General features: G+C 38.0%; 1 protein-coding gene and 1 pseudogene across 7 annotated transcripts in view; one reads left to right on the top strand and one right to left on the bottom strand.

The window, feature by feature from the left end:
- EFCAB5 (EF-hand calcium binding domain 5) overlaps nucleotides 1–23,674 on the bottom strand; it is a 92,016-nt gene extending 68,342 nt beyond the window's left edge. For all 7 annotated transcript variants that reach the window (XR_014079580.1, XR_014079579.1, XM_081580215.1 and 4 more), the window contains exons 1-4: nucleotides 23,518–23,674; nucleotides 23,067–23,129; nucleotides 19,588–19,669; nucleotides 4,553–5,129 (exon numbers count right to left, since the gene is read on the bottom strand). Coding sequence is in view for 5 of the 7 variants with exons in the window: in XM_081580215.1 (XP_081436341.1) it covers nucleotides 4,553–5,129; nucleotides 19,588–19,669; nucleotides 23,067–23,129; nucleotides 23,518–23,559 (764 nt within the window). In the remaining 2 variants the exon portion in view is untranslated. The remainder of the gene's footprint in view (nucleotides 1–4,552; nucleotides 5,130–19,587; nucleotides 19,670–23,066; nucleotides 23,130–23,517) is intronic.
- On the top strand, nucleotides 9,683–10,039 carry LOC145542105 (NADH dehydrogenase [ubiquinone] 1 alpha subcomplex subunit 1 pseudogene; annotated as a pseudogene).
- Nucleotides 23,675–26,624: the final 2,950 nt, after the last annotated feature.

The raw sequence follows: 26,624 nt of genomic DNA on the forward strand, positions 1-26,624 counted from the left end.
GTGATTTCTTCACTGGTATAGATTCCTTTGCCTGGCAAGTTAGTAAGCTCAGTTTTTGTTTGTTTTTAAGCTCTGATGGTCTTAATTTCACAAAGCTAAGCTAGACTTCTTGCCATTCTTGAAGCATGTTCATATTATTCCTGTGGTGAGTATTCCTATAAAAATACATACATATATATATATATACTTAATTATTATACTTAATTCTTATTTTCTTCTGTTTATTCAACATATATCTTATTGTGAAATGAGGTTCCTGACACAAGCTGCAATGACAGGTTCTCCTAAGGATATCAGTTGCTGAGTAGTTTAAAATGAATCAGTAGAATATCTGGCAAATCCTAGGAATTTCTGGACATCTTGAATCAGTTCAGTTGCTCAGTCGTGTCCGACTCTTTGCAACCCCATGGACTGCAGCACGCCAGGCCTCCCTGTCCATCACCAACTCCCAGAGTTGACTCAAACTCATGTCCATTGAGTCAGTGGTGCCATCCAACCTTCTCATCCTCTGTCATCCCCTTCTCCTCCTGCCTTCAAACTTTCCCAGCATTAGGGTCTTTTCCAATGAGTCAGTTCTTTGCATCAGGTGGCCAAAGTATTAGAGTCTCAGCTTCAGCATCAGTCCTTCCAATGAACATTCAGGACTGATTTCCTTTAGGATGGACTGGTTGGATCTCCTTGCAGTCCAAGGGACTCTCAAGAGTCTTCTCCAACACCACCATTCAAAAGCATCAATTCTTTGGCGCTCAGCTTTCTTTATAGTCCAACTCTCACATCCATACATGACTCCTGGAAAAACAATAGCCTTGACTAGACGGACCTTTGTTGGCAAAGTAATGTCTCTGCTTTTTAACATTCTGTCTAGGTTGGTCATAACTTTTCTTCCAAGGAGTAAGTGTCTTTTTATTTCATGGCTGCAGTCACCATCTGCAGTGATTTTGGAGCCCAAAAAAATAAAGTCTGCCACTGTTTCCACTGTTTTGTCATCTATTTGCCATGAAGTGATGGGACCAGATGCCATGATCTTAGTTTTCTGAATGTTGAGCTTTAAGTCAACTTTTTCACTCTCCTCTTTCACTTTCATCAAGAGGCTCTTTAGTTCTTTGCTTTCTGCCATAAGGGTGGTGTCATCTGCATGTATGAGATTATTGATATTTCTCCCAGCAACTTAAATTCCATCTGTGCTTCATCCAGCCCAGCGTTTCTCATGATGCACTCTGCATATAAGTTAAATAAGCAGGGTGACAATATACAGCCTTGACATACTTCTTTTCTTATTTGGAAGCAGTTTGTTGTTTCATGTCCAGTTAGAACTGGACATCTTGAATAGTCTTAGGTATTAATATTCTATAACCACCACATCTTGTCAGGTATTGTGCCAGATATCCAGCCCTAGCTGGAGTGAACTTGACTCAGGGACTCTACCTCTATTCTTTTAACATTAAGAATTAGGATGAGGACTGTGGAGAAAATGAGGAAATCTATAGTATTATAGGTCCTGCTTCTCTGCAAGAGTGTGAAATTCTAACATTAATAATGTCTATGTAATTCTTTTTTTAATGCTTATTTTTTTATTTTTAAAAATATCATACAGTAAAATTAACCTTTTTTGTGCATAATTGTACAAATTTCAACACATGTATAAATATGTGTGAAAATGAAAATGTTAGTTGCTCATTCGTGTCTGACTCTTTGTGACCGCACGAACTGTAGCCCGCTAGGCTCCTCTGTCCGTGGAATTCTTCAGGCAAGAACACTGGAGTGGGTTGCCGTGCCCTCCTGCAGGGGATCTTGGGATCTTCCCAACCCAGGGATTGAAGCTGGGTCTCCTGCATTGGCAGGCAGGTTCTTTACCACTAGCACCACCAGGGAAGCCCCATAAATATGTATAACCATCATCATAATCAGGCTATTGAAAGCTTGCTATCTTGCTTTTAGAGCAAATATTTTTCATTATTAATTCACAATAAGGCAGTAGTGACATAGAATATGCATTCCCAAGAATTGCAGGGATCCAGAATCATAAGGAAAAGATACTAAAAGATGCGAAAAGAAAAGCAAAATGACACAAACCTCCTTATCAGTTTTGCAAATTTATATGTAAGAATTATAGTCCACTCCAATTCTATATTTGTCTTTCAGGAACCCTGAGGAAAAGCAATAAAATATACTGCATATATAAAATTTACAAATAGCAGTGATATTTTATTTTTTAGATAATTGGTTACCACTATAAAATCACTCCAAATTGATAAGGAGGATCTTCTCTATCTGTTATACTTAGACCCTAAAAAAGATGAATCCCCTTTTGTTCACAGAAGCAGGCAGATGAAAATGTTTTCCATCAGGTTAAGTCAAATGAACACTTTAACATTATCATTAGAAGATTAAGTCTTGACAAACCAAACAAAAATTTTATTTGTCCTCTTTCTTGAGCATAAATAAGAAAAACTCTCATTCCTGAAATGAATGGGCTTCTCCAAAGCTTTCTAATGGCTTGAGAACAATGCAAACAATGATGCAGTTCAGAGGATTTAAAAGCAGGACTGTTTTTGCTAAGATTTCTGGGTATTTAAACTTTAAGTCAATAGACATTGTGCTGCCGTTAAGCATCCCTAGGATTTCTGAATATTCTACAAATGCCTGACACTGTCATATGTTGACATATGGATCTTGGGTTTTTGCCCAAGGAAAATGAAACCCTAATTCTAATAATCTAGACAAAGAAAGCATCCGTAAATACTTTAAAAAATGCTTTCATGATATTCCTACAAATTGAAGACAACACTCAGACTGATACAGAATAAGACAAGCAAATGGAAAGATACACATTCCCAGATAGATATGCATGTTGTTTATTAAAGATGTTGATTTTCCCTAAATTAATAAATTTAATCTGACTTCAATAAAAATTCCTATAACATTTGTTTTGGTGTTCTCTCTCCCTGCTTTTTTCAGGTAGATGAATCAATTCTAAAATTCATATTGAAAACTAACCACACAATAACAGAATGCAGTGATTAGAAAAGAAGAACAAATATAGACTATTCTATATTATGTTATTGGGTTCACTGTGTAGCCATTTGGAAAAGGAGAAAGCTAGATTCATATCTTAAATCTTACACTGGGATACATTCTAAATGGATCAATATTTTAAAATGAAAATCAAAATGATGGTCATTCCAGAAGAAAACAGGATAATTCTTTTAACTTCTTGAAATGAAATATAACAACGACTCAAAGCCCAGAAGCTATAAAATAAAAGTAAATAAACTCAACAACATAGAAACAAAAAATCCTCTGCATGACACAAAATAAATGGCAGATGAAAAACCAAGGAAAATATTTTTAACTCATTCACATGCTTTGGATAAAAGGAAGAAAATTAAGAATGCATATTTGCATTCGCTTATGTGTACACTAGGGCTTCCCAGGTGGCCAATGCAGAGACATGTGGGTTCAATCCCTGGGTTGGGAAAACCCCCTGGAGGAGGAAATGGGAACCTACTCCAGTATTCTTGCCTGGAGAATCCCATGGAAAGAGGAGCCTGGCGGGCTACAGTTCATGGCGTCGCAAAGAGTCGGACACAACTGAAGCGACTTAGCACACATGCATGAGTACACTAAGAAACTTGGAAGGATGTACTGAAAATTAGGAACAATAGTTATTTATAGCTGAGGTGGAGCACTGGGTGGATGGAGGATATGAATGGGAGAGAAGGACTTACCTGGTGGTACAGTGGTTAAGAATCTGCCTTCCAATGCAGGGGATGCGAGTTTGATCCCTGGTCTGGGGAACTAAGATCCCAAATGCTGGGGAGCTACTGAGCCAGTGGGGATCTAGGGAGAGTCCATGCACCACAATGAAAGATCTCATATGATGCAACCAAGATCCAATGCAGCAAACAAGTAAATAATTTTTAAAAAAGAATGGGAAAGAAAGTTTCTGGTGTTTAACACTTTATGTGTGCTCAGTTGCTCAGTCATGTCTGACTCTTTAGGACCCCATGAACTGTAGCCCACCAGGCTCCTCTGTCCATGGAATTTTCCAGGTAAGAATACTGGAGTGGGTTGCCATTTGCTTCTTCAAGGGAAATCTTCCTGACCTAGGGATGGAACCCCAGTCTCCTGCGTCTCCTGCATTGGTAGGCAGATTCTTTACCACTGTGCCACCTGGGAAGTCCCTTATCACTTGATACATTTCAGCTTTTGAACCAGATGAACGTATTACCTATCTGGAAGGTTAAATTCCAGAAAGTGCTTCCTCTCATATAGCTTACTTTCCAGTACAAGAAGACAGATAAGAAACACATAAATATACACTTGGGATCCTAGTGAGATAACTAAATTCATGAATACAGGGAACTTAACAAACCTTGTTAGTCTTCATAGTGTCTCATAAATAGTGAAACACATAGTAGTAGCTCATAAGTCCTTTCTGAAGAACTATAAAATTACCTAAAATACTGTTTGTATTATTATTTATTTTTTCTACTTGCTTTTCAACATAAGGAGAGATAGATCATCAACTGAAAACACCAACAAAGTGTACCTGTTGTAAGTAGTGTTTGGAACATATATCTTCAAGTCTTCTGAGACATCTCTCATCACCTTCTGATAACCAGAGAGTCCTGAATCTTTGATATAATTAGGGTTGTTTCTCATTAAGTATTCTCCCAAGTGGTTAATTGGATCAAACTTGGTGGGAATATCAACATCTGCCAAAAGCTTCTTCTTTTCCACTTGCATTAACATTCTTTCCATTCCAGGAACTAACGTGGGTAGAAGTTTGTCGAGCAAATACGCACGAGTGCTTAGTGTCATGTTTTCAGTATTAAACCACTCTTTGGCCAAATTATCCCTGGGGAGTTTTTCTTCAGCCTTTTTTTCTAGTTCCTTCTTCAGATTTTCCTTATCTATGATTTTCTGATGCATTGCCTGGGCTCTTGCCTGCACTCTTTCTAAAAGATTTTTCTTCCATGGTTGTTCCAGGTTTGAATTCTGTGCAGTTTCATCTAAACTGAAAATCACTTTTGCAGGTTTTCTAAAAACAATATTCTTTGAGACTCTAGTTTTAGACTCCTTTATTGAACAAGCTGAGATTTTTGGCAGACTCTCCAGGTTTAAATCTGAGGGAACAAAAGTGAAATGTAAGAAATATTAGAAGTAAATTTTAATCTATATTACTCTAGAATATTATTAGAAAAAATTTACATGGTATATTCAAACACAAGTAAAAGTAACAGAAAATCAGACAGCAGTGACTTTAACCATCAGGACATTTATTGTTTTCTTAATTAACAGTCATTCAACAGCTCAGTGCTTTCATTAAGTACCTATCCTGTTTCTATTGCTCTTTATTTTTTGTGCTTGTACCTCAAGATCACAAGATTGCTACTGCAGATCCAGGCATCACTTCTTTTTTTCTTGTCTTTATTGAATTTGTTACAGTATTGCTTCTGTTGCATGTTTTGGCTTTTTGGCCACAAGGCATGTGGGATCTTAGCACCCTGACTAGGGATTGAGCCTGCACTCCCTGCATTGGGAGGCAAAATTTTAATCACTGGACTGCCAGGGAAGTCCCCAATGCATCATTTCATTACAGCAGAAAAGGACTTAGAACAGAGGGGCTTTCTCCTCTGGAGGTTTTGTTTTGTTACCCAAGAAGGGAAGATCTCAAACTCTTCACTCTAAGACTTTCCTTTACATTTCATTGGCCCTAATTAGGTTACATGCCCACCCTAAGCCAACAGCTGGTAAAGGGAAAAGAGGTTAATTGGGAATAGTTTTGATCAACCATAATTTATTCCTTTGTTTCAGGATTTAGATATAATTCTCTGATATCAAGTGATTTCTGCTACAAAATTAAGGTTCATTTGGCAGACAGAAAGGTGGGAAAATGTCTGCTGAGTAGGCGATGAAGAGAGTCTGCCACACTTGTATATGTAAATATATTTCTTCCCACTCTCATGCTTTCAACTTCTTTCAGGATGGAGATTTTAGACCAAGATAGTGGACTAAGAAGAGGCACCTACATTCCCTTCCTGCCAAAATCTCTAAAAATGATAGAAAAGGGTGTCTGTGTGGTGGTGGGGAGGTTTAAATATTCATTTGCTTGGCTGTGTGGGGATCTTTCCTTGCAGCACATGGACTCTCTAGTTGTGGCCCGCAGGCTTAGTTGCCCCTCGGGGGCGTGTGGGATCTTAGTTCCCCAACCAGTGGTCAAACCCCCATCCCCTGAATTGCAAGGTGAATTCTTAACCACTGGACCACCAGAGAAGTCCCTGTGTGTGTGTTTTAATATGAACATAAGAATGCTAAGAATAATAAAGAGGGCCTTCAGTAGTCAGAAATTCTGAAGGTCTCTGAAAAATGTAAAGTAAATGGGATTCAGTTCAGTCCAGTCGCTCAGTCATGTTCGACTCCTTGCGACTCCATGGACTGAAGCATATCTGAGGTTATTGATATTTCTCCCAGCAATCTTGATTCCAGCTTGTGCTTCATCTAGCCCAGCCTTTCTCATGACATACTCTGCATATAAGTTAAATAAGCAGGGTGACAATTTACAGCCTTGACATACTCCTTTCCCAATTTGGAAGCAGTCTGTTGTTTCATGTCTGGTTCTAACTGTTGCTTCTTGACCTGCATACAGATTTCTCAATAGTCAGGTAAGGTGGTCTGCTATTCCCATCTCTTGAATTTTCCAGTTTGTTGTGATCCACACTGTCAAAGGCTTTAGTGTAGTCAATGAAGCAGAAGTAGATGTTTTCCTGGAACTCTCTTGCTTTTTCAATGATCCAGATGTTGGTAATTTGATCTCTGGTTCCTCTACCTTTTCTAAATCCAGCTTGAACATCTGGAAGTTCACAGTTCATGTACTGTTGACGCTTGGCTTGGAGAATTTTGAGCATTACTTTGCTAGCGTGTGAGATGAGTGCAATTGTGCGGTAGTTTGAGCATTCTTGGCATTGCCTTTCTTTGGGATTGGAATGAAAACTGACCTTTTCCAGTCTTGTGGCTACTGCTGAGTTTTCCAAATTTGCTGGCATATTGAGTGCAGGACTTTCACAGCATCATCTTTTAGGATTTGAAATAGCTCAGCTGGAATTCCATCACTTCCACCAGCTTTGTTCATAGTGATGCTTCCTAAGGCCCACTTGACTTCATATTCCAGGATGTCTGGCTCTAGGTAAGTGATCACACCATTGTGGTTATCTGGGTCATTAAGATCTTTTTTGCATAGTTGTTCTGGATTAAGGAAACTATAAGACCAAAAAGATCCAGAAAATTAGTGTGAAATTTGGGAGCAACTAGAATGTATATATGGGTAGCAGGGGAGTGATTGATCTTTTTGTGTATCTTCATCCCCATTGAAGCTAATCATCAGGCACTAGAGGCATTCACCCTTGAGCTGAGACAAGTGGATCTGGGCGAGAGAGGCAGGACAATGCCTCCATACACATAGAAAATGAATTTCCGGCAGACTTCACTGTCTGCATATCTCATCCCTCCTCCAAAATCTCAGGCAGCAGGCTACAGAAAACAGAAACGTCATCCACAGAAAAGCAAACAGGGATTCCCAAATGCAAATGTAAGCACAACATAAGAATCACTAAATATTTAAAGAAAACTATCTCCATGACTAAACAGATACAGTGGTTAATACTATCCAAGGAAGCACCATTAATAGAACAAATATAAGGAGTTCTAAAAGAATTGTAATTAAATGGATATCCTCAGAACAGAGATATAGAGGAAATAAAAATAGGTTTTATCATTTTTGAAAATTAAGAGAGCTTAGAAACCTAGTGGTCAGACTTTTGCTTCTATTATCATTTTCCAATTAAAAAGTGGGACTTCCCTGACAGTCCAGTGGTTAAAATTTCCAGGTTCCACTGCAGGGGGCACAGGTTTCATCCCTGATGGGAAACTAAGATCCCACATGTCATGTGGTGCACAGTAAAAAAAGGAAAAGAAAGAAATCATGACTTATTGAAGAAATGGCTGATTCTAGGACTGGGGCAAGAAATATTCAAGAAGAGCCTGGAGTATCTTCTACTGCCAGAAAGTAAAGAGCTCAAAACAACCTCTGCATTGATTGGGATATGCTGTAGGGAATCAGTAGCCAACTGAAAGATCTCTCAAAGGCCAAAAATGGAACAATTCGAGCAACAAAGTAATATTGGATTATAATCCAAGTATAAAATAAATATCCATGTCTATACTGATATAAACAAATACTTCAATAAATAAATAATTGGGGGAAATAGAAAAATCTCCTGTGCAGAAGTATTCCAAATAACTTATGTACTCTGCCCTCAAGGTACTAGAGCATAATTTTCTTAAGTGTGGGCTGTGCATAGTGACTTCTCAAAGAGTACAGTTAGAAACAGGGGAAATAAAGAAACAGAGGAGAAAGAATAACTTTACAGTGGAGAAACATGACAACTACTATCTCAGTCAGATGATCAAGGCTTAATATCAACAATGAAAAGTCAACATTGGCTCATTAATTGTGACAAATGAGCTGTGCTGATGGCATATATGATACGCTGGATAGGATGAAATGGCAATAGCAAGTTTTCTCTGTAATCTTTCTCCAAAAACCAATAATCTCAGTCACATTATGAATTTTTTTAAAAAATCAGACAAATCCCAATTAGGGCCATTCTGCAAAAATACCTGATAGTACTCTCTAACACTGTCAAGGTCATAAAAATCAAGGAAACCTTATGAACCATAGAGCAAAGAAAAGTCTAAAGGGACATGACAACTAAATTTGGTATCCTAGAGAGGTTCCTGGAGCAGTAAAAGAACACTAGGTAAAACTAAGGAAATATGAATAACGTATGGATCTTAGTTAGTTATAATGTATCAATACTGGTTCCTTGATAGTGACAAATATGCCATGCTAACATAAGATATTAATAATAGGTAACACTGGATATGGGATAGAGAGGAATTCTCTGTATTACCTTCACAATTTTTGTTTTGGTAAACTTAACAAGTAGTCTAAAAATAAAAGCTTATTTAAAAAAAAATAAACTAAACAAACCAATAAAGCAAGAGAGATTACTTGAAAATGAAAAAGGATTGTTGTTGCCAATAAATCTTCAATACATTGGCTTGAACATCAGAAAACAATCAATCAGCAAGCTGCAAGATAAAGTCAAGGTGGATAAAAAGAGCAAATAAAAGAATGGAGGATTGATGGTTATTTAAAAAACAGAAATTCATCCATAGAAAAATGAAATTTTGATGTATGTAACAACATGGATGGACTTTGAAAACCTTATGTTTAGTGAAATATGCCAGACACAGAAGGACAAATATTATATGGTTCCACTTACATAACGTAGCTAAATTCATAGACAGAAGGTAGAATAGAAATCACCATGGGGTGAGGGAAGAGGGGAAGGGGGAAATACTGTTTAATGGGTACAGAGTTTTTGTTAGGGATGATGAAAGAGTCTTGAGTAGAGATGGTGATGATTTGTGAATCAACTTTGTGAATACATTTAATATTACTGAATCGCACACTTACAGATGGTTAAAGTGATAAACATTGTATGTATTTTACCATATTTTTAAAAAAGATAAAAGAGCCTCACCAAGACTTCAGAATCCCTCTCATGCTACCTTTTCAATCACAATGTTCCTTCAAAAGTAACACTAGGGGAACGGCTTCGCGATGTGGTTCGAGGTTCTCCCCGGGATCGCCGTCATGGGCGTGTGCTTGTTCATCCCGGGAATGGCCACCGCGTGCATCCACAGGTTCAGTAACGGGGGCAAGGAAAAAAGGGTTGCCCATTATTCGTATCAGTGGTATTTGCTGGAAAGAGATAGGCGCATCTCTGGAGTAAACCGTTACTATGTGTCAAAGGGTTTGGAGAACATTGATTAAGGAAACGTTTTCCTGGTTGATGAAGAACAACTCAGTCATGCTCTTCTATCCCTGCTGGTAGATTATGCAGCATATTGTGTAGCACGCATTGTATTTTGTAGTGTGTAATAAAAATAAAAAATTAAAAAAAAAAAAGTAACACTAACTTTCCTTCCTCCTTCCCTCCCTCCTTCCATTCCCTTCCCTTCCCTTCCTTCCTTGCTTTCCCCCTTCCTTCCTTCCTCTCTCCCTATCTCTTTCTCTTTCCCCCTCTCCTTCTAGGCCTTTTCCTGTTCCTCCCTCTCTCTGGTCACATTCCCTTGACTCTCAACATTATGGATTAATAATATCTGTTTTTGAACTTCATATTGATGGAATCATACAACATGTGCTCTATTGTACCTGTTTTTGCTCAATAACTTAACTACTTTTATCCATGTTGCCTGGCAGTAGCTTCATAGTATTATATTATGTGAACATGCTACAATTTTTTCTATTCATTCTACTGCTGATAGGATATTTGAATACTTTCCAGATTTGGTTATTACAAAAAAGCTGCCTTGATCATTCCTCTACATGTCTTTTGGTAGACATATACATTCATTTACCTTGGTATGTACCTAGAAGTATAAATGCTGATCATAGAGTATATATATTCACCTTAGAAATAGTGCCAAACAGTTTTCTGAAGTTGTACCAATTTACGTTCCTACCAGCAATGTATGAAAATTCTTGTATTCCATATCCTTGCAACTTGGTATTGTCTTTTATTTCAGTTATTCTGCAGAACACATAGTTTTATCTCATGATTTTAATTTGCATTTCCTTGGTGACAAATGAACTAAAACACATTCCCTTCTCTTTACAGGCATTTGAATATCCTCTCTGATGAAGTATTTGTTCAAAGCTATCGTCCATTTTTCCATTGGATTGTCTGTCTTACTGATTTGTAGGAGTTCTCTAGATAGTTAGATTAAAAACCTTTGATGAACATAGGTATTATAAGTATCTTTTCTCATATCTTGCTTGGCTTTTCACTCTCTTAATGGTGTTTTCTAATGAACAAAAGTGTTTTCTAATGAACAAAAATAAAATTCTTAATTTTAATGTGTCCATTCCTCATTTATTTTATAATCAGCATCTTTTGTGTTTTGTTTAAGAAATCTTTGTCTACCCCCAAATCGTGAGAATATTCTCCTGTGTTCTTCTAAAATTATTTACTGTTTTATCATTCACATTTACATCTGTAATACATGCAGAATTTGTTTTCATGTGTGGGGTGAGGTAGGACTCAAAAATACATATTTTCCATTTTGGCATCATTATTGTTTTCAATACAGGATTTTCAACGGACTCTGTTCCATTGTCTTGTCTGTTTTTATGCCAATGTCATACTGTCCTAATTTTTGTTACTTAACCATAAATCTTGATATTTAGAAATATAAATCCTCTAGTTGTGTTATTCAAGATTTCCTTGGCTTTTCTGGGTCTTTTGCACTTCTGCATAAATTTTAGAATCAAATTGTCATTTCATAAACACACAGACACACATACAGAAACCTGCATAAATTTTTATTAGAATTACAGTGATGCTAGAGGTCAGCTGAGAAAGCACTACTATCTTAACAACATTAAGCCTTCTAATTCATGAATAAGGTATATATTTTTATTCATTTAGGTCATCTTTAATTTCTTTTAATTATGCTTTATAATTTCAGTGTAGGGGTTTTGTTCATTTTTGGTTATATTTACTTTGAGATATTTAGGGGGTTGTAAGACATTAAAGTCTATGCCCCGACCAGTAACGCCGAAGAAGCTGAAGTTGAACGGTTCTATGAAGACCTACAAGGCCTTCTAGAACTAACACCCAAAAAAGATGTCCTTTTCATTATAGGGGACTGGAATGCAAAAGTAGGAAGTCAAGAAACACCTGGCGTAACAGGCAAATTTGGCCTTGGAGTACAGAATGAAGCAGGGCAAAGACTAATAGAGTTCTGCCAAGAGCACGCACTGGTCATAGCAAACACCCTCTTCCAACAACACAAGAGAAGACTCTACACATGGACATCACCAGATGGTCAACACCGAAATCAGATTGATTACATTCTTTGCAGCCAAAGATGGAGAAGCTCTATACAGTCAGCAAAAACAAGACCGGGAGCAGACTATGGCTCAGATCATGAACTGCTTATTGCCAAATTCAGACTGAAATTGAAGAAAGTAGGGAAAACCACTAGACTATTCAGGTATGACCTAAATCAAATCCCTTATGAGTATACAGTAGAAGTGACAAATAGATTTAAGGGACTAGATCTGATAGACAGAGTGCCTGATAAACTATGGACAGAGGTTTGTGACATTGTACAGGAGACAGGGATCAAGACCATCCCCATGGAAAAGAAATGTAAAAAAGCAAAATGGCTGTCTGAGGAGGCCTTACAGATAGCTGGGAAGAGAAGAGAAGCAAAAAGCAAAGGAGAAAAGGAAAGATATTCCCATCTGAATGCAGAGTTCCAAAGAATAGCAAGGAGAGATAAGAAAGCCTTCCTCAGCGATCAATGCAAAGAAATAGAGGAAAACAACAGATTGGGAAAGACTAGAGACCTCTTCAAGAAAATTTGAGATACCAAAGGAACATTTCATGCAAAGATAGGCTCGATAAAGGACATAAATGGTATGGACCTAACAGAAGCAGAAGATATTAAGAAGAGGTGGCAAGAATACACAGAAGAACTGTACAAAAAAGATCTTCATGACCCAGATAATCACGATGGTGTGATCACTCACCTAGACCCAGACATCCTGGAATGTGAAGTCAAGTGGGCCTTAGAAAGCATCACTACGAACAAAGCTAGTGGAGCTGATGGAATTCCAGTTGAGCTATTTCAAATCCTCAAAGATGATGCTGTGAAAGTGCTGCATTTGATATGCCAGCAAATCTGGAAAACTCAGCAGTGGCCACAGGACTGGAAAAGGTCAGTTTTCATTCCAATCTCAAAGAAAGGCAATGCCAAAGAATGCTCAAACTACCACACAATTGCACTCATCTCACATGCTAGTAAAGTAATGCTGAAAATTCTCCAAGCCAGGCTTCAGCAATACGTGAATTGTGAACTTCCAGATGTTCAAGCTGGTTTTGGAAAAGGCGGAGGAACCAGAGATAAAATTGCCAATATCTGCTGGATCATCGAAAAAGCAAGAGAGTTCCAGAAAAACATCTATTTCTGCTTTATTGACTATGCCAAAACCTTTGACTATGTGGATCACAATAAACTGTGGAAAATTCTGAAAGAGATGGGAATACCAGACCATCTGACCTGTCTCTTGAGAAACCTGTATGCAGGTCAGGAAGCAACAGTTAGAACTGGACATGGAACAACAGACTGGTTCCAAATAGGAAAAGGAGTGTCAAGGCTGTATATTGTCACCCTGCTTATTTAACTTATATGCAGAGTACATCATGAGAAACGCTGGGCTGGAAGAAACACAAGCTGGAATCAAGATTGCCGGGAGAAATATCAATAACCTCAGATATGCAGATGACACCACCCTTATGGCAGAAAGCGAAGAAGAACTAAAGAGCCTCTTGATGAAAGTGAAAGAGGAGAGTGAAAAGGTTGGCTTAAAGCTCAACATTCAGAAAACTAAGATCATGGCATCTGGTCCCATCACTTCATGGGAAATAGATGGGGAAACAGTGGAAACAGTGGGTGACTTTATTTTTCTGGGCTCCAGAATCACTGCTGATGGTGATTGCAACCATGAAATTAAAAGACGCTTACTCCTTGGAAGGAAGGTTATGGCAAACCTAGATAGCATGTTTAAAAGCAGAGACATTACTTTGCCAACAAAAGTCCATCTAGTCAAGGCTATGGTTTTTCCAGTGGTCATGTGTGGATGTGAGAGTTGGATGGTGAAGAAAGCTGAGCACCGCAGAATTGATGCTTTTGAACTGTGGTGTTGGAGAAGACTCTTGAGAGTCCCTTGGACTGCAAGGAGATCCAATCAATCCATCCTAAAGGAGATCAATCCTGGGTGTTCACTGGAAGGAGTGATGTTGAAGCTGAAACTCCAATACTTTGGCCACCTCATGCGAAGAGTTGACTCATTGGAAAAGACCCTAATGCTGGGTAGGATTGGGGGCGGGAGGAGAAGGGGACGACAGAGGATGAGATGGTTGGATGGTATCACTGACTCTATGGACAAGGGTTTGGGTAGACTCCGGGAGTTGGTGATGGATAGGGAGGCCTGGCGTGCTGCAATTCATGGGGTCGCAAAGAGTCGGACATGACTGAGCGACTGAACTGAACTGAAGACATTAAAATTGGATCTTAAAATTTTCATTGTCTGTTTGTTGCTAATATATAATAGAAATATAATTGTTTTTGTATATTGACTTTGTATCCAGAAACCTTGCTAAACTTACATTGATTGCTTTGTTCACAATCATGTCATCTGCTAAAATGAAAAGATGTTTCTATTTTTTTCCTTTGTAACTTTTATAATTTTTATATTCCTTATTTGCCTTATGACACTGGCTAAACCCACAGATCTTTTAGGAAGAATCATCTTTTTTTAACCCACCTTTCAAAATTAAGACTCATTAATGAAGATATGTTGTCTGTGTTGGTTACTACTGAAGTCTTAGTAGTTAGCAGTGGTTAGAATAGTGTCAGAAACACAGTAAGCACTCAAGTATTTGATGAATTAATAAATACTGTGTTAAAAAATATTATAGGCATTGGAATAAGAGGTAACAGGGTTCAAATTTCAGCTCTAACATATAGTAGTCATGTTCCTTATAGAATAAGCTAATAAACTTAGACTCTACTTCTATAAAATGGGAATATAATTATACTTTGTAGGATAATCATGATGAGAAAATATACATATACATATATGAAATTACATATATAATATATATATCCTAAAGCATTTGTAGTCATTATTACTATTATTATTATTGGATGAGCTCACTCAGAGTGTCTAGAGTGAGAAGAGGACCATAAAAGGAATTTTATGCAACATTTTAGAAGAATAGGCAGATAAAGTACATTTACACAGAAGTCTGAGAGTGACTAGGGAGTTGGGAAGAAAACAGGATACATTAGAATCACAGAAAATACAAGAAGAAGAGCTTAAAGAAGGATGTATTATTAAAATTTCAATTTGAGTAACAGAAATCTATCTTACATAACTGAAATTTTAAAAATGCAGTCTCTTTTTCCTTTTAACCTCTCCAGCATAACCCAAGGCAGATATTCTTTCTCCTGCTTTAAGGGGAGTGCTACAGACGTATAGCAACTGAACATCTACCCATCTGCATGGATCATTAGTAAACTTACAAATGAACTAGGGCATTCTCTTATCTTTGCTGCAGACTGCTAGTGCTCCTCTAGGGTGCTTGGTATTACAGGTTGCTAAGCAATAATCCTACTGCTTGCTCTCTCCCCACCAACATGCAGAATGGAAGTAGATGTGTGTTTGGTTACAACTCTGGTCAAACACTTCTCTCTTAGAGCCATAAAACCAAGAAAATAAAAGGAGACACACCAATAGCTGGGTCAGTAAATCAGGATTCTGAATAAGCCTATCAGTAGCAGTGCTTTGATTGCGTGATCTCTGAATTCATAAATTACAGCACTGTCCCAATGGAAAATTAATTAAGGAGTTTAATTGAATATAGTTTCAAGCAAATACTGGGTTTTTTAGCCTATGCTTATATATTCCTAAACTTTTTACAGATAGATTGATTCATTTACATATTCACCCAATAATTATTGATGTCATAGTGCCAGGCACTATGCTAAGCACGGAAATTCTTTTTCAGGACTTTCTAAACTTCTATGGAATTAAGAGCTTTTAAAATACTTACCCAACATGCACATCTTCACCTCTGTATTAACCCACCTTCTAACATACAAAGTCCTATTCAGGCACTACGGGCACAAATGCTTTCAATTAAAGAAGTAGAAACACAAAAAAATTCCTTATTCATATTCTGAAAGGTCCAGTGACTTTTATAAATGACTTTCATCATTTTCTGCCCTCAGTACCTGGCCCACTGCTGGGCATGGCCTCAGCACAACTCTGTTTAAGGACACAAATAGGAATGAATTATAATTCACATTATAATAAGCTCTAATAGACTCTTTCTTCACAGAAGGCATACAACATTAGAGGGACTGGCTGCTGATTAAACTGGTGAAAATTGACCCAGCAGGGCTACTCAACATATGTGCCATGTTCTCTTAAAACACAGGTCCTGTCTGAAGCTCAGCTGGCTTGATCTTGCCAGGATTTCTTAACATTTGTACATAATATAGAAAAACTACTGTAAGAGGAGGAAAAGAAGCACTATTAAAACTATTGGCATTAAGATTCAATAGCTATAGGAAAAGGTATTTTCCTACAGAATTTTTTAAAACTTAGGGCTGTGTAATAAGAATAAAGCTGAGCAAATCAAAAAAAGAAATAAAATTTCTCAAAACACAAGTTAAGCTCATAGCCTGAAAAATGTAATAACCAGAGAAAGAAATGAGGAATTCACATGGTGCATTTAGACACAATATTTTCTACACAAAGATACATATTTGAGTGCATTCTGGGAGCTTCCTGGCAAAATAACATCATTTTAATTTTGACAAGTCTATAACAAGAATGGGCTTCCCTGGTGGCTCAGTGGTAAAGAATACACCTGCATTGCAGAGCCGCAGGTGACACAGGTTTGATCCCTGGGTCAGGAAGATCCCCTGGAGGAGGACATGGCACTCCACTCCAGTATTCTTGCCTGGAGAATCCCAGGGACAGAGGAGCCTGGCAGGCTACAGTCCATAGGGTCACAAAGAGTCAGACATGACTGAAGCAACTAAGCACAGCACAGCATATAACAAAGATGTGTTGATGTGTTGAAATTGGAATAACAGTTCCTCTTCCCACTTACTACACACACACACATACACATACACAAAAACATACATATTTACAAAGGGAGATTTAGAATATTAAAATTAATAGTGACTGATCACTGAATAAATAAATACATTGCATTGGATTTGATATTGCAACAAACAACTGTAATATTTTCAATGTATATCATATACTGGGATGAACAGACTTACTCAAACAATACATTTCCCTCTATCATACATTATAAAGCAGTAACAAATTCAAAGTATGAGAATAGGAAAGACCATAAACTCTTGACATGTTTTCTAGAGAAGCAATAAATTAAAGAATGGAATACACATATGATTTGCATGTACAGATTTGGCCATAAACTGATTAAAGTGAACACCTAATTAAATTTATAGGAAATTACCTAGATCACAATTCTGTTTAGCAAGTTTAAAATGAAAGAGTTTATTTATAAACCTGGTCCATATGAGTATCGTAAAGGCAAAGGGATTTATGGTATAGTGGTGGTGGAGGGAGGGAGTTAGGAGGAAGCAAAATCAGGAAACTGGTGGTAGGGGGCAGGGAGGGAAGGACTTGCCAAGAAACTTTTTAAAAGTTAGTGAACTGTGGAAGTTTATAATGCTGCTGCTAAGTCACTTCAGTTGTGTCCGACTCTGTGCGACCCCAAAGATGGCAGCCCATCAGGCTCCGCCATCCCTGGGATTCTCCAGGCAAGAATACTGGAGTGGGTTGCCATTTCCTTCTCCAGTGCATGAAAGGGAAAAGTGAAAGTGAAGTCGCTCAGTCGTGTCCGACTCTTAGCGACCCCATGGACTGTAGCCTACCAGACTCCTCCGTCCATGGGATTTTCCAGGCAAGAGTACTGGAGTGGGGTGCCATTGCCTTCTCCGGGAAGTTTATAATAAAGGCAAAATAAATGCTGAAGAGTTTGATTCTTCATGTGTATGTATTATAATATAAACTAATAAGCAGAAATAGTAAATAATTTTTTTAATTGGTTTAAAACACAGAAAAATACTTTGGAGAAGAGTAAGCGTAAGTTATAGCTAGCATCTATATAGCAAATTATAGTTTAGAAAATGCTTTAATAATTATTATTATAGTTCAGTCTAGCACATATTAAACACTTGATAGTTGTAAACTAAATTTGAAAGAATTTCAATTAACTAAAATACAAATTGTTAAATTTTAAATATTGTGAAAAATTTATGTAGTATAGGATTTCACTAAGTATCTAAAATTAGAAGAACAGTAGTAAAAGGGATGACTATCTTGCCTATTTAGTTGTTGCCTTTTGATCATAAAATCTTCAACCTGCATAATCATGTAGAATTTGGATTGAGGATTGGGCTAAAAGTCAAACAGAACAAATGTGTTGTCAAGTACAGAGGTAAAAAGAAGAGACAGAAAAACAACAGGCAAGTTAAATCACTAGATTTTTGTATTTATGGGTTGTCTGCTATGTGTCAGTCCACTCTTAGGTAAATTTTCTCTTTAAGTACAGATTAATAAAGTTGCTTCAAAAGTATCAATAGAAAGTAAAGGGAATATATTTTTTTCTTTAAATTTTTTATTTTGTATTGGGGTATAGCCAATTAACAATGTTGTGATAGTTTCAAGTGGGCAGTAATGGGACTCAGCCAAACATATACATGTATCCATTCTCCCCCAAACTGCCTTCTCATCCAGGCTGCCACATAACATTGAATAGAGTTCCATGCGCTGTAGGTTCCATGTGCTGTAAGTTCCATGTGCTGTACAGTAGGTCTGAAGGGAATATATTTCAAAGTGAAAGTGAAAGTCACTCAGTTGTGTCCAACTCTTTGCAACCCCGTGGACATACAGTCTCCAGGCCAGAATACTGGAGTGGGTAGCTGTTCCCTTTGCCAAGGTATCTTCCCAACCCAGGGATTGAACCCAGGTCTCCCACATTGACTATTTCCCAAACTGCATTTAAAATATCCCTGGGTGATCTTCCCTGGTGGTCCAGTGGTTAAGACTCAGTGTTTCCACTGCAGGGGGCTTGGGTTTTATCCTTGGTCAGGGAACTAAGATTCCACACGTTGCATGCTGTAGTAAAAAAAAAAAAAATTATATATAAATATATATATGTAAAAGACGCTTGCTCCTTGGAAGAAAAGCTATGACAAACCTAGATAGTGTATTAAAAAGCAGAGACGTTACTTTGCCGACAAAGGTCCATATAGTCAAAGCTACAATTTTTCCAGTAGTCATGTATGGATGTGAGAGTTGGACCATAAAGAAGGCAAAATGCTGAAGAATTGATGCTTTTGAACTGTGGGTTGGAGAAAACTCTTAAGAGTCCCTTGGACTGCAAGGAGATCAAACCAGTCATTCCTAAAGGAAAGCAACCCTGCATATTCATTAGAAGGACTGACTCTGAAACTGAAGCTCCAGTACTTTTGACCACCTGATGAAAAGAGCCGACTCATTAGAAAAGACTCTGATGCTGGGAAAGATTGAAGGCAGGAGGAGAAGGGGATGACAGAGGAGGAGATGGTTGGATGGCATCACTGCCTCAATGGACATGAGTTTGAGCCAGCTCTGGTAGACGGTAAAGGACAGGGAAGCCTGGTGTGCTGCAGTCCATGGGGCTTCAAAGAGTCGGACACAGCTGAGCAACTGAACAATAACAAAAGTATGTGTGTGTATATTCATTCCTGGTATTATATTTTTGAAAAGCAAAATCTTGAAGAATCCATCCCCAATGAAAACTTGGTAATAGTTTTACATTCTGGTGTGTAGGAGAAAAGCTAGTTCTCTACCTTGGGATTTTTCGTTTGCCGCTGATCCTGTCACATTGCTGCAGGTGCCTAATGCCAAACTGTCTGATATACTCTGTGAACACTGAAAGGAGAAAAGAAACACCAGTTAAAAAATAAATTGCTTTTCATCAAAGTTGCATCAGCTCTCCCAATGAAAGAATGCAGATAAATTCCTTGTAAAAATTACCAAACATTCCTCCTTGATTTTCCGAGGATTTAATGCTGTGTATTAGAAGCAAAGCAGTAATCACAGTCTATTTACTACATTCATTGGTTCACCATGTCATCATATCTTCCTACAGCTAACAAAGAAATAGGCTAAGAATATTATTCCAGATGTACATTAATCCTTGAATTATATAATACTTTCTAGAAACATAATTTGAGACCACAACAGAGTGAAACTGAACCTCTGAACCTTTGAAAATGCTGCTGTTTTCTTTTACTGTTAGAATCACTTTCCAAGTTTGTGGTGGAGAGAAAAACATTTTCATCTTCATTAAGGAAAGTAAACTTGAGCTTTATGAATAAATGGTGGTAAATTAGCTTTTTGTACTCATGCTGATACACTTTTTAAAAAGTTAATTTAGAATACTTATTTATGCTGCTCTTAGTCAAAGCTTATGGAATCTTATTGTATCATGTGCAATCTTTCTTTATGAGCACATGGACTCTGCAGTTGTGGCACATGGGCTCAGTAGTTGCAGCACGTGGGTGCTCTAGTTATGGTGCTTGGGCTTGGTTGCTCCAAGGCACATAGGATCTTAGATTTCCAAACAGGGATCGAACCCATGTCCCCTGCATTGCAATTCAGATTCTTAACCACTGGACCACCAGGGAACTCCCTGATATACTTTTTTTTTTTTTTAATAAATTTATTTATTTTAGTTGGGGGCTAATTACTTTACAATATTGTAGTAGTTTTTGCCATACATTGACATGGATCAGCCATGGGTTTACATGTGTTCCCCATCCTGAACCTCCCTCCCACCTCCCTCCCCATCCCATCCCTCTGGGCCATCCCATTGCCCCAGCCCTGAGCATTTGTCTCATGCATCGAACATGGAATGGTGTTCTGTTTCACATATGATAATATACATGTTTCAATGCTATTGTCCCTGAACGTCCCACCCTCACCTTCTCCCTCAGAGTCCATAAGACTGTTCTATGCATCTGTGTCTCTTATTCTGTCTCGCATATAGGGTTATCGTTACCATCTTTCAAATTCCATATATATGCATTAGTATACTGTATTGGTGTTTTTTTTCTTTCTGGCTTACTTCACTCTGTATAATGGGCTCCAGTTTCAACCATCTCAATAGAACCGATTCAAAAAAAGGGTGGTAATAGAATATTTTAAGACTCACATTAGTCAACTTAATGGTGAATCCATATAACTATTTTCATTTGCCTCACCTTTTCTCTAAAATATTTTTCCTCATAGAAGCCTTCTATTTATTTAAACACAAAGTTACTTAAATGATTAACTTGGAAATTACATTTTCAGAATGATAGTGAAGTTCCCGTAATAACTGGTGATTGTCATATGCAGGATAACAGTGCTGATTTTAGAAAGCAAACTTTATAAAGTCATAATCAGTTAAGTTCAGTTGCTCAGTCATGTCCAGCTCTTCATGACCCCATGGACTGCAGCACAAGAGGCCTCCCTGTCCACCACCAACTCCTGGAGTTTACTCAAACTCATGTCCATAGAGTCAGTGATGGCATCCAACCATCTCATCCTCTGTAATCCCCTTCTCCTCCTGTCTTCAATCTTTCCCAGCATCAGGGTCTTTTCAAATGAGTCAGCTCTTCGCATCAGGTGGCCGAAGTATTGGAGTTTCAGCTTCAACATCAATCCTTCCAATGAACACTTAGGACTGATCTCCTTTAGGATGGACTGGTTGGATCTCCTTGCAGTCCAAGGGACTCTCAAGAGTCTTCTCCAACATCACCATTCAAAAGCATCAATTCTTCAGCGCTCAGCTTTCTTTATGGTCCAACTCTCACATCCATACATGACTACTGGAAAAACCATAGCTTTGACTAGACGGACCTTTGTTGGCAAAGTAATGTCTCTGCTTTTTAATATGCTCTCTAGATTGGTCATAACTTTTCTTCCAAGGAGCAAGCGTCTTTTAATTTCATGGCTGTAGTCACCATCTGCAGTGATTTTGGAGCCCCCAAAAATAAAGTCTGCCACTGTTTCCACTGTTTCCCCATCTATTTGCTATGAAGTGATGGGACCAGATGCCATGATCTTAGTGTTCTGAATGTTGAGTTTTAAGCCAACTTTTTCACTCTCCTCTTTCACTTTCATCAAGAGGTTCTTTAATTCTTCACTTTCTGCCATAAGAGTGGTATCATCTGCATATCTGAGGTTATTGATATTTCTCCCGGCAATCTTGATTCCAGCTTGTGCTTCATCCAGTCCAGCATTTCTCATGATGTACTCTGCATAGAAGTTAAATAAGCAGGGTGACAATATATGGCCTTGACGTACTCCTTTTCCTATTTGGAACCAGTCTGTTGTTCCATGTCCAGTTCTAACTGTTGCTTCCTGACCTGCATACAGATTTCTCAAGAGGCAGGTCAGGTGGTCTGGTACTCCCATCTCTTTCAGAATTTTCCACAGTTTATTGTGATCCACACAGTCAAAGGCTTTGGCATAGTCAATAAAGCAGAAATAGATGTTTTTTCTGGAACTCTCTTGTTTTTTCTGGAACTCTCTTGCTTTTTCGATGATCCAGCAGATGTTGGCAATTTGATCTCTGATTCCTCTGCCTTTTCTAAAACCAGTTTGAACATCTGGAAATTTACGGTTCACATATTGTTGAAGCCTGGCTTGGAGAATTCTGAGCATTACTTTACTAGCGTGTGAGATGAGTGCAATTGTGCGGTAGTTTGAGCATTCTTTGGCATTGCCTTTCCTTGGGATTGGAATGAAAACTGACCTTTTCCAGTCCTGTGGCCACTGCTGAGTTCTTCAAATTTGCTGGCATATTGAGTGCAGGACTTTCACAGCATCACCTTTTAGGATTTGAAATAGCTCAACTGGAATTCCATCACCTCCACTAGCTTTGTTCATAGTGATGCTTCCTAAGGCCCACTTGACTTCACATTCCAGGATGTCTGGCTCTAGGTGAGTGATCACACCATTGTGATTATCTGGGTCGTGAAGATCTTTTTTGTACAGTTCTTCTGTGTATTCTTGCCACCTCTTCTTAATATCTTCGGCTTCTGTTACGTCCATTCCATTTCTATAAAGTCATAATAGCTCTTCACAAATAATTTACCTCTCTGTGGAAGTTTCCTGAAACTGACTCAGATGAGTCAGCTTAATGATCAACATGGGTTTGTTCTTTCCCATTTTCCATTTTACCTTTTTAAATACCCACAACTTTCTTTTTTCACCTAGGAAAATTAATTTCTCCAGTTACTCTCCAGCATTAACATCTGATTATTCATGAAAACTCTACCTGAATAGGCTCTTCTGCTTCACTTCCTTTCTGTTTCCTTTCTTTGTCTTCCTTTCCATTTTCCTGAAATGGACATAGTGTTAGTAAATGGTATCCAATAGGGACTGGAAATAAAACTAATGTTTTATACTTTAGCATAGCAAGCTTTTTTATGTAAAAAATTCACATGAGTAAACATCATACCAAATAAAATCACATAGAGTACCTGTATTAAAAAATTCAAATGGTAACAGACCTGTTATATACCAAGAATACCAAGCAACTGGAAGAAGGCCACTGTGACTCAACTATTAGTTGACCCAATTTTTGTCAAAACTTAATGCAGAACACTTCAATTAAAAAGACAAATAATTCAATGATAGTATACAACATTGCATTTCAATTTCCCCAAGAATGTTGAATCTCAAATCCTCTCATGGTTAAATGGTTAGAAACCATGCAGACCAGATACCTGAGCAGGTTTAGGTTCCTCTTGAGGTGCTGACTCACTCATTTGGACCACAAAAAGGTATCACCAAATGGTAAGGAAAAGTATTAACAAACTAGTATGAATAATAAAAACAGGGAAAGAAAACATTAACAAGCAACCAAAAACGCTCTGAAAGATCGAAAGCTGCCCCCACCCCCACCTCATCCCACCATTCTATTGAATGGTAATAAGTTCTCAACCGGTAAACTTCTCAAACTGTGTTACTGTTATTACTGTTGTTACTGACCAAAGCTAGATTAATACTAGGCCAGTAATCAGAGAAACAGGAGAATAACACAGCAGTCATCACCACCAGCGTTAAAAACAAAAACAAAAACAGAAACCAGGAACAGTAATGTAATTGAATTTTTAAAACGTTATCATCATCCTCATTAATTTTTGAAATTACAAAGTGAAATGAAGTGAAACTCTTTTGGCTACCTAATTTGTGTGAAAAAGACAGACATTAGAATAATAACCTTGCCAAAAAGTATTTTTGGAGGGGGGAGTTCTGAGGGGAATATGATTTATCTGGTTTATTTATTCATAGTAAGCAATAAAAATGGATAATTACCACCTCCTCTACTTCATTGCAAATGACTACAGATTCAGTCACAGATGATCAAAATCACTGTTGTGCCAAAAATCATTTGAGAGTTTGTGTAGCTAGGTGCTACATAAAAAGTAAATTTTATGCACATGGCTTCTGCCTCTAGGAAAGTTACAATCCATGGACTTTTTAATGTGAAATGGTTTATTTATCATGTGCCAGGGGCTACCCAGGAGGTGCTAGTGGTAAAGAACTCATCTGCCAATGCAGGAGACATAAGAGATGCAGGTTCGATCCCTGGGTTGCGAAGATCCTCTGGAGGAGGGCATGGCAACCCACTCCAGTATTCTTGCCTTGAGAATCCCATGGACAGAGGAGCCTGGAGGGCTACAGTTCACAGGGTCGCAAAGAGTCAGACATGACTGAAGCGACTTAGCACACGTGTATAATGTGCTAGAGTATTCACTTTCTTTGTAGCAACATGTGTTCTGCTCGAATAAACCCAATGTACTGCCTTTGGAGAAAACAGTGTTTAACACTTAAAAATAGCTGCCTCAAAGTCTTTTTGAAGCAATTCATAAATAATAAATAAGATAAAATTGATTTTTTGCTAGGTCCCAATAGTGCATTCTCACAGGCTGCTTTGTTTATGGTGTCCATCTCCTGCTAGAAAACTTCTTCCCATTTCTTTTCAAATTGGTTTTGTTTAGATGCACCCAGATAAATTCAACTCAGTAAACTTTTACTGGGGACCTTCTATATGCAGGCAGACATTGGGCTTAAAAAGATGGATAAGGGACTTCCCTGGTGGTGTAGTGGCTAAGACTCTGGTGCTCCCAATGCAGGGGGCCTGGATTGATCCCTGGTCAGGGAACTAGATTCCAGATGCCACAACTAAAGATTCCACATGTCAAAACTAAGACCAGGCCTAGCCAAATAAATACATAAATATTTTTTTAAAAAGATGGATAAGACCTCCTTTTGAAGAGTTCCTAGTTTAGTGAGAGAAAACGGGATAAACAGATGCAATACCATCTGTAAGGACAAAAGTAGAGGCATATACAAAATGTTAAGGAACACAGAGGCAATTAATTTACCCAGGGAGGTCAGAGAAGCTTGCATAGAAAAATAGATTTCCAAGCTGGATTTTAAGTGACTAATAAGACTTTTTGTGTGTGTAAAGGAAGGCGGAAAGAGTATCTGAGGAAGAAGGAATATTACACGCTAGGGAATGAAAGTTCGAAAAGTATCTGAAGCTTTCATAGCAGAGCATAGTTATATAATAGAAAGTGGCAGAAGATGAGGCCAAAAACGTAATTTTTCAATCTGTAAAAAGTTATTCACAATAAACCAAGGAATTTGGATTTTATTTTGTGCTTTTTAAGCATAGGACAAGATGTGATGAAATTGATGTTTTAAAAAAGTTGATCCTGCCAGCAAAGACTGGCAGTGTGAGACACTGGGAAAGAGAGAATGATGATAACTTTTTCACCTTAAAAAAAAAAATATATATATATATATGTGTGTATGTGTGTGTGTGTGTGTGTGTGTATACATACATACATATGTATGTATGTATATTTAAGCTGCCCTAGGTCTTAGTTGTGACACCTGGGACCTTCCATCTTTGTTGCTGCATGCAAACTCTTAGTTGCGGCATGTGGGACCTAATTCCCTGACTAGGGATCAAACTGGGGCCACCTGCTTTAGGAGAGAAAAGTCTTAGCCACTCACCGGGGAAGTCCCAATATGACATTTAATTAGATGTCAATTAATAAGATGAATAAGTCCTCATCTATCAATAAAATGGATTAAATTCTCCATCAAAATGCATGGAGTGGCTGGATAGATAAAAAAAATCTGAGACCCACACATATGCTGCCTACAAGAGACTCATATCCGCTTTAAGGATGTGTGTGCATGCTCAGTCATGTGTGACTCTTTGCAACCCCATGGACTGCAGCCCACCAGTCTCCTCTGTTCATGGGATTTCCTAGGCAAGAATACTTCAGGGGGTGGCCATTTCCTACTCCAGGGGATATTCCCAACCCAGGGACTGAACCCGCATCTCCCGTGACTCCTGCATCACCAGGCAGATTCTTTACCACTGAACCACCTGGGAAACCCAGCTTTAAGGACAGACACGGGCTCAAAGTGAAGGGATGGGAAAAGATATTCCACCCAACTGAAAACCAAAACAGAGCAGAGATGGTTACACTTATATCAGAAAAAATAGACTTTAAGCTAAAAACTGTAATGAGAAAAAAAGGTCATCGTATAATGATAAAGGAGTCAATTAACCAAGAATTATGGGTTTCAGAATTAAAATATTCATTGAATTCAAATCCCAGTCAAGTTATGTAGGTGAAAATTGGGGCACTGATTGGGAAGGAGTACACAGAAATCTGGTATGGGGTCATTTAGTTGGACAAGGGAGACTGATAATTTCAAACTTATGAGTCACTTTGAGCCTTTTTTTGTCAGTGAAAGAAGTTTGTCTTCCTGTATTTTATAACCCCAATGCTAGGAAAGATTGAAG

This window comes from Giraffa tippelskirchi, chromosome 3, assembly GCF_054371585.1.
Source record: "Giraffa tippelskirchi isolate mGirTip1 chromosome 3, T2T-mGirTip1v1.2.pri, whole genome shotgun sequence".
Taxonomy (NCBI): Eukaryota; Metazoa; Chordata; class Mammalia; order Artiodactyla; family Giraffidae; genus Giraffa; species Giraffa tippelskirchi.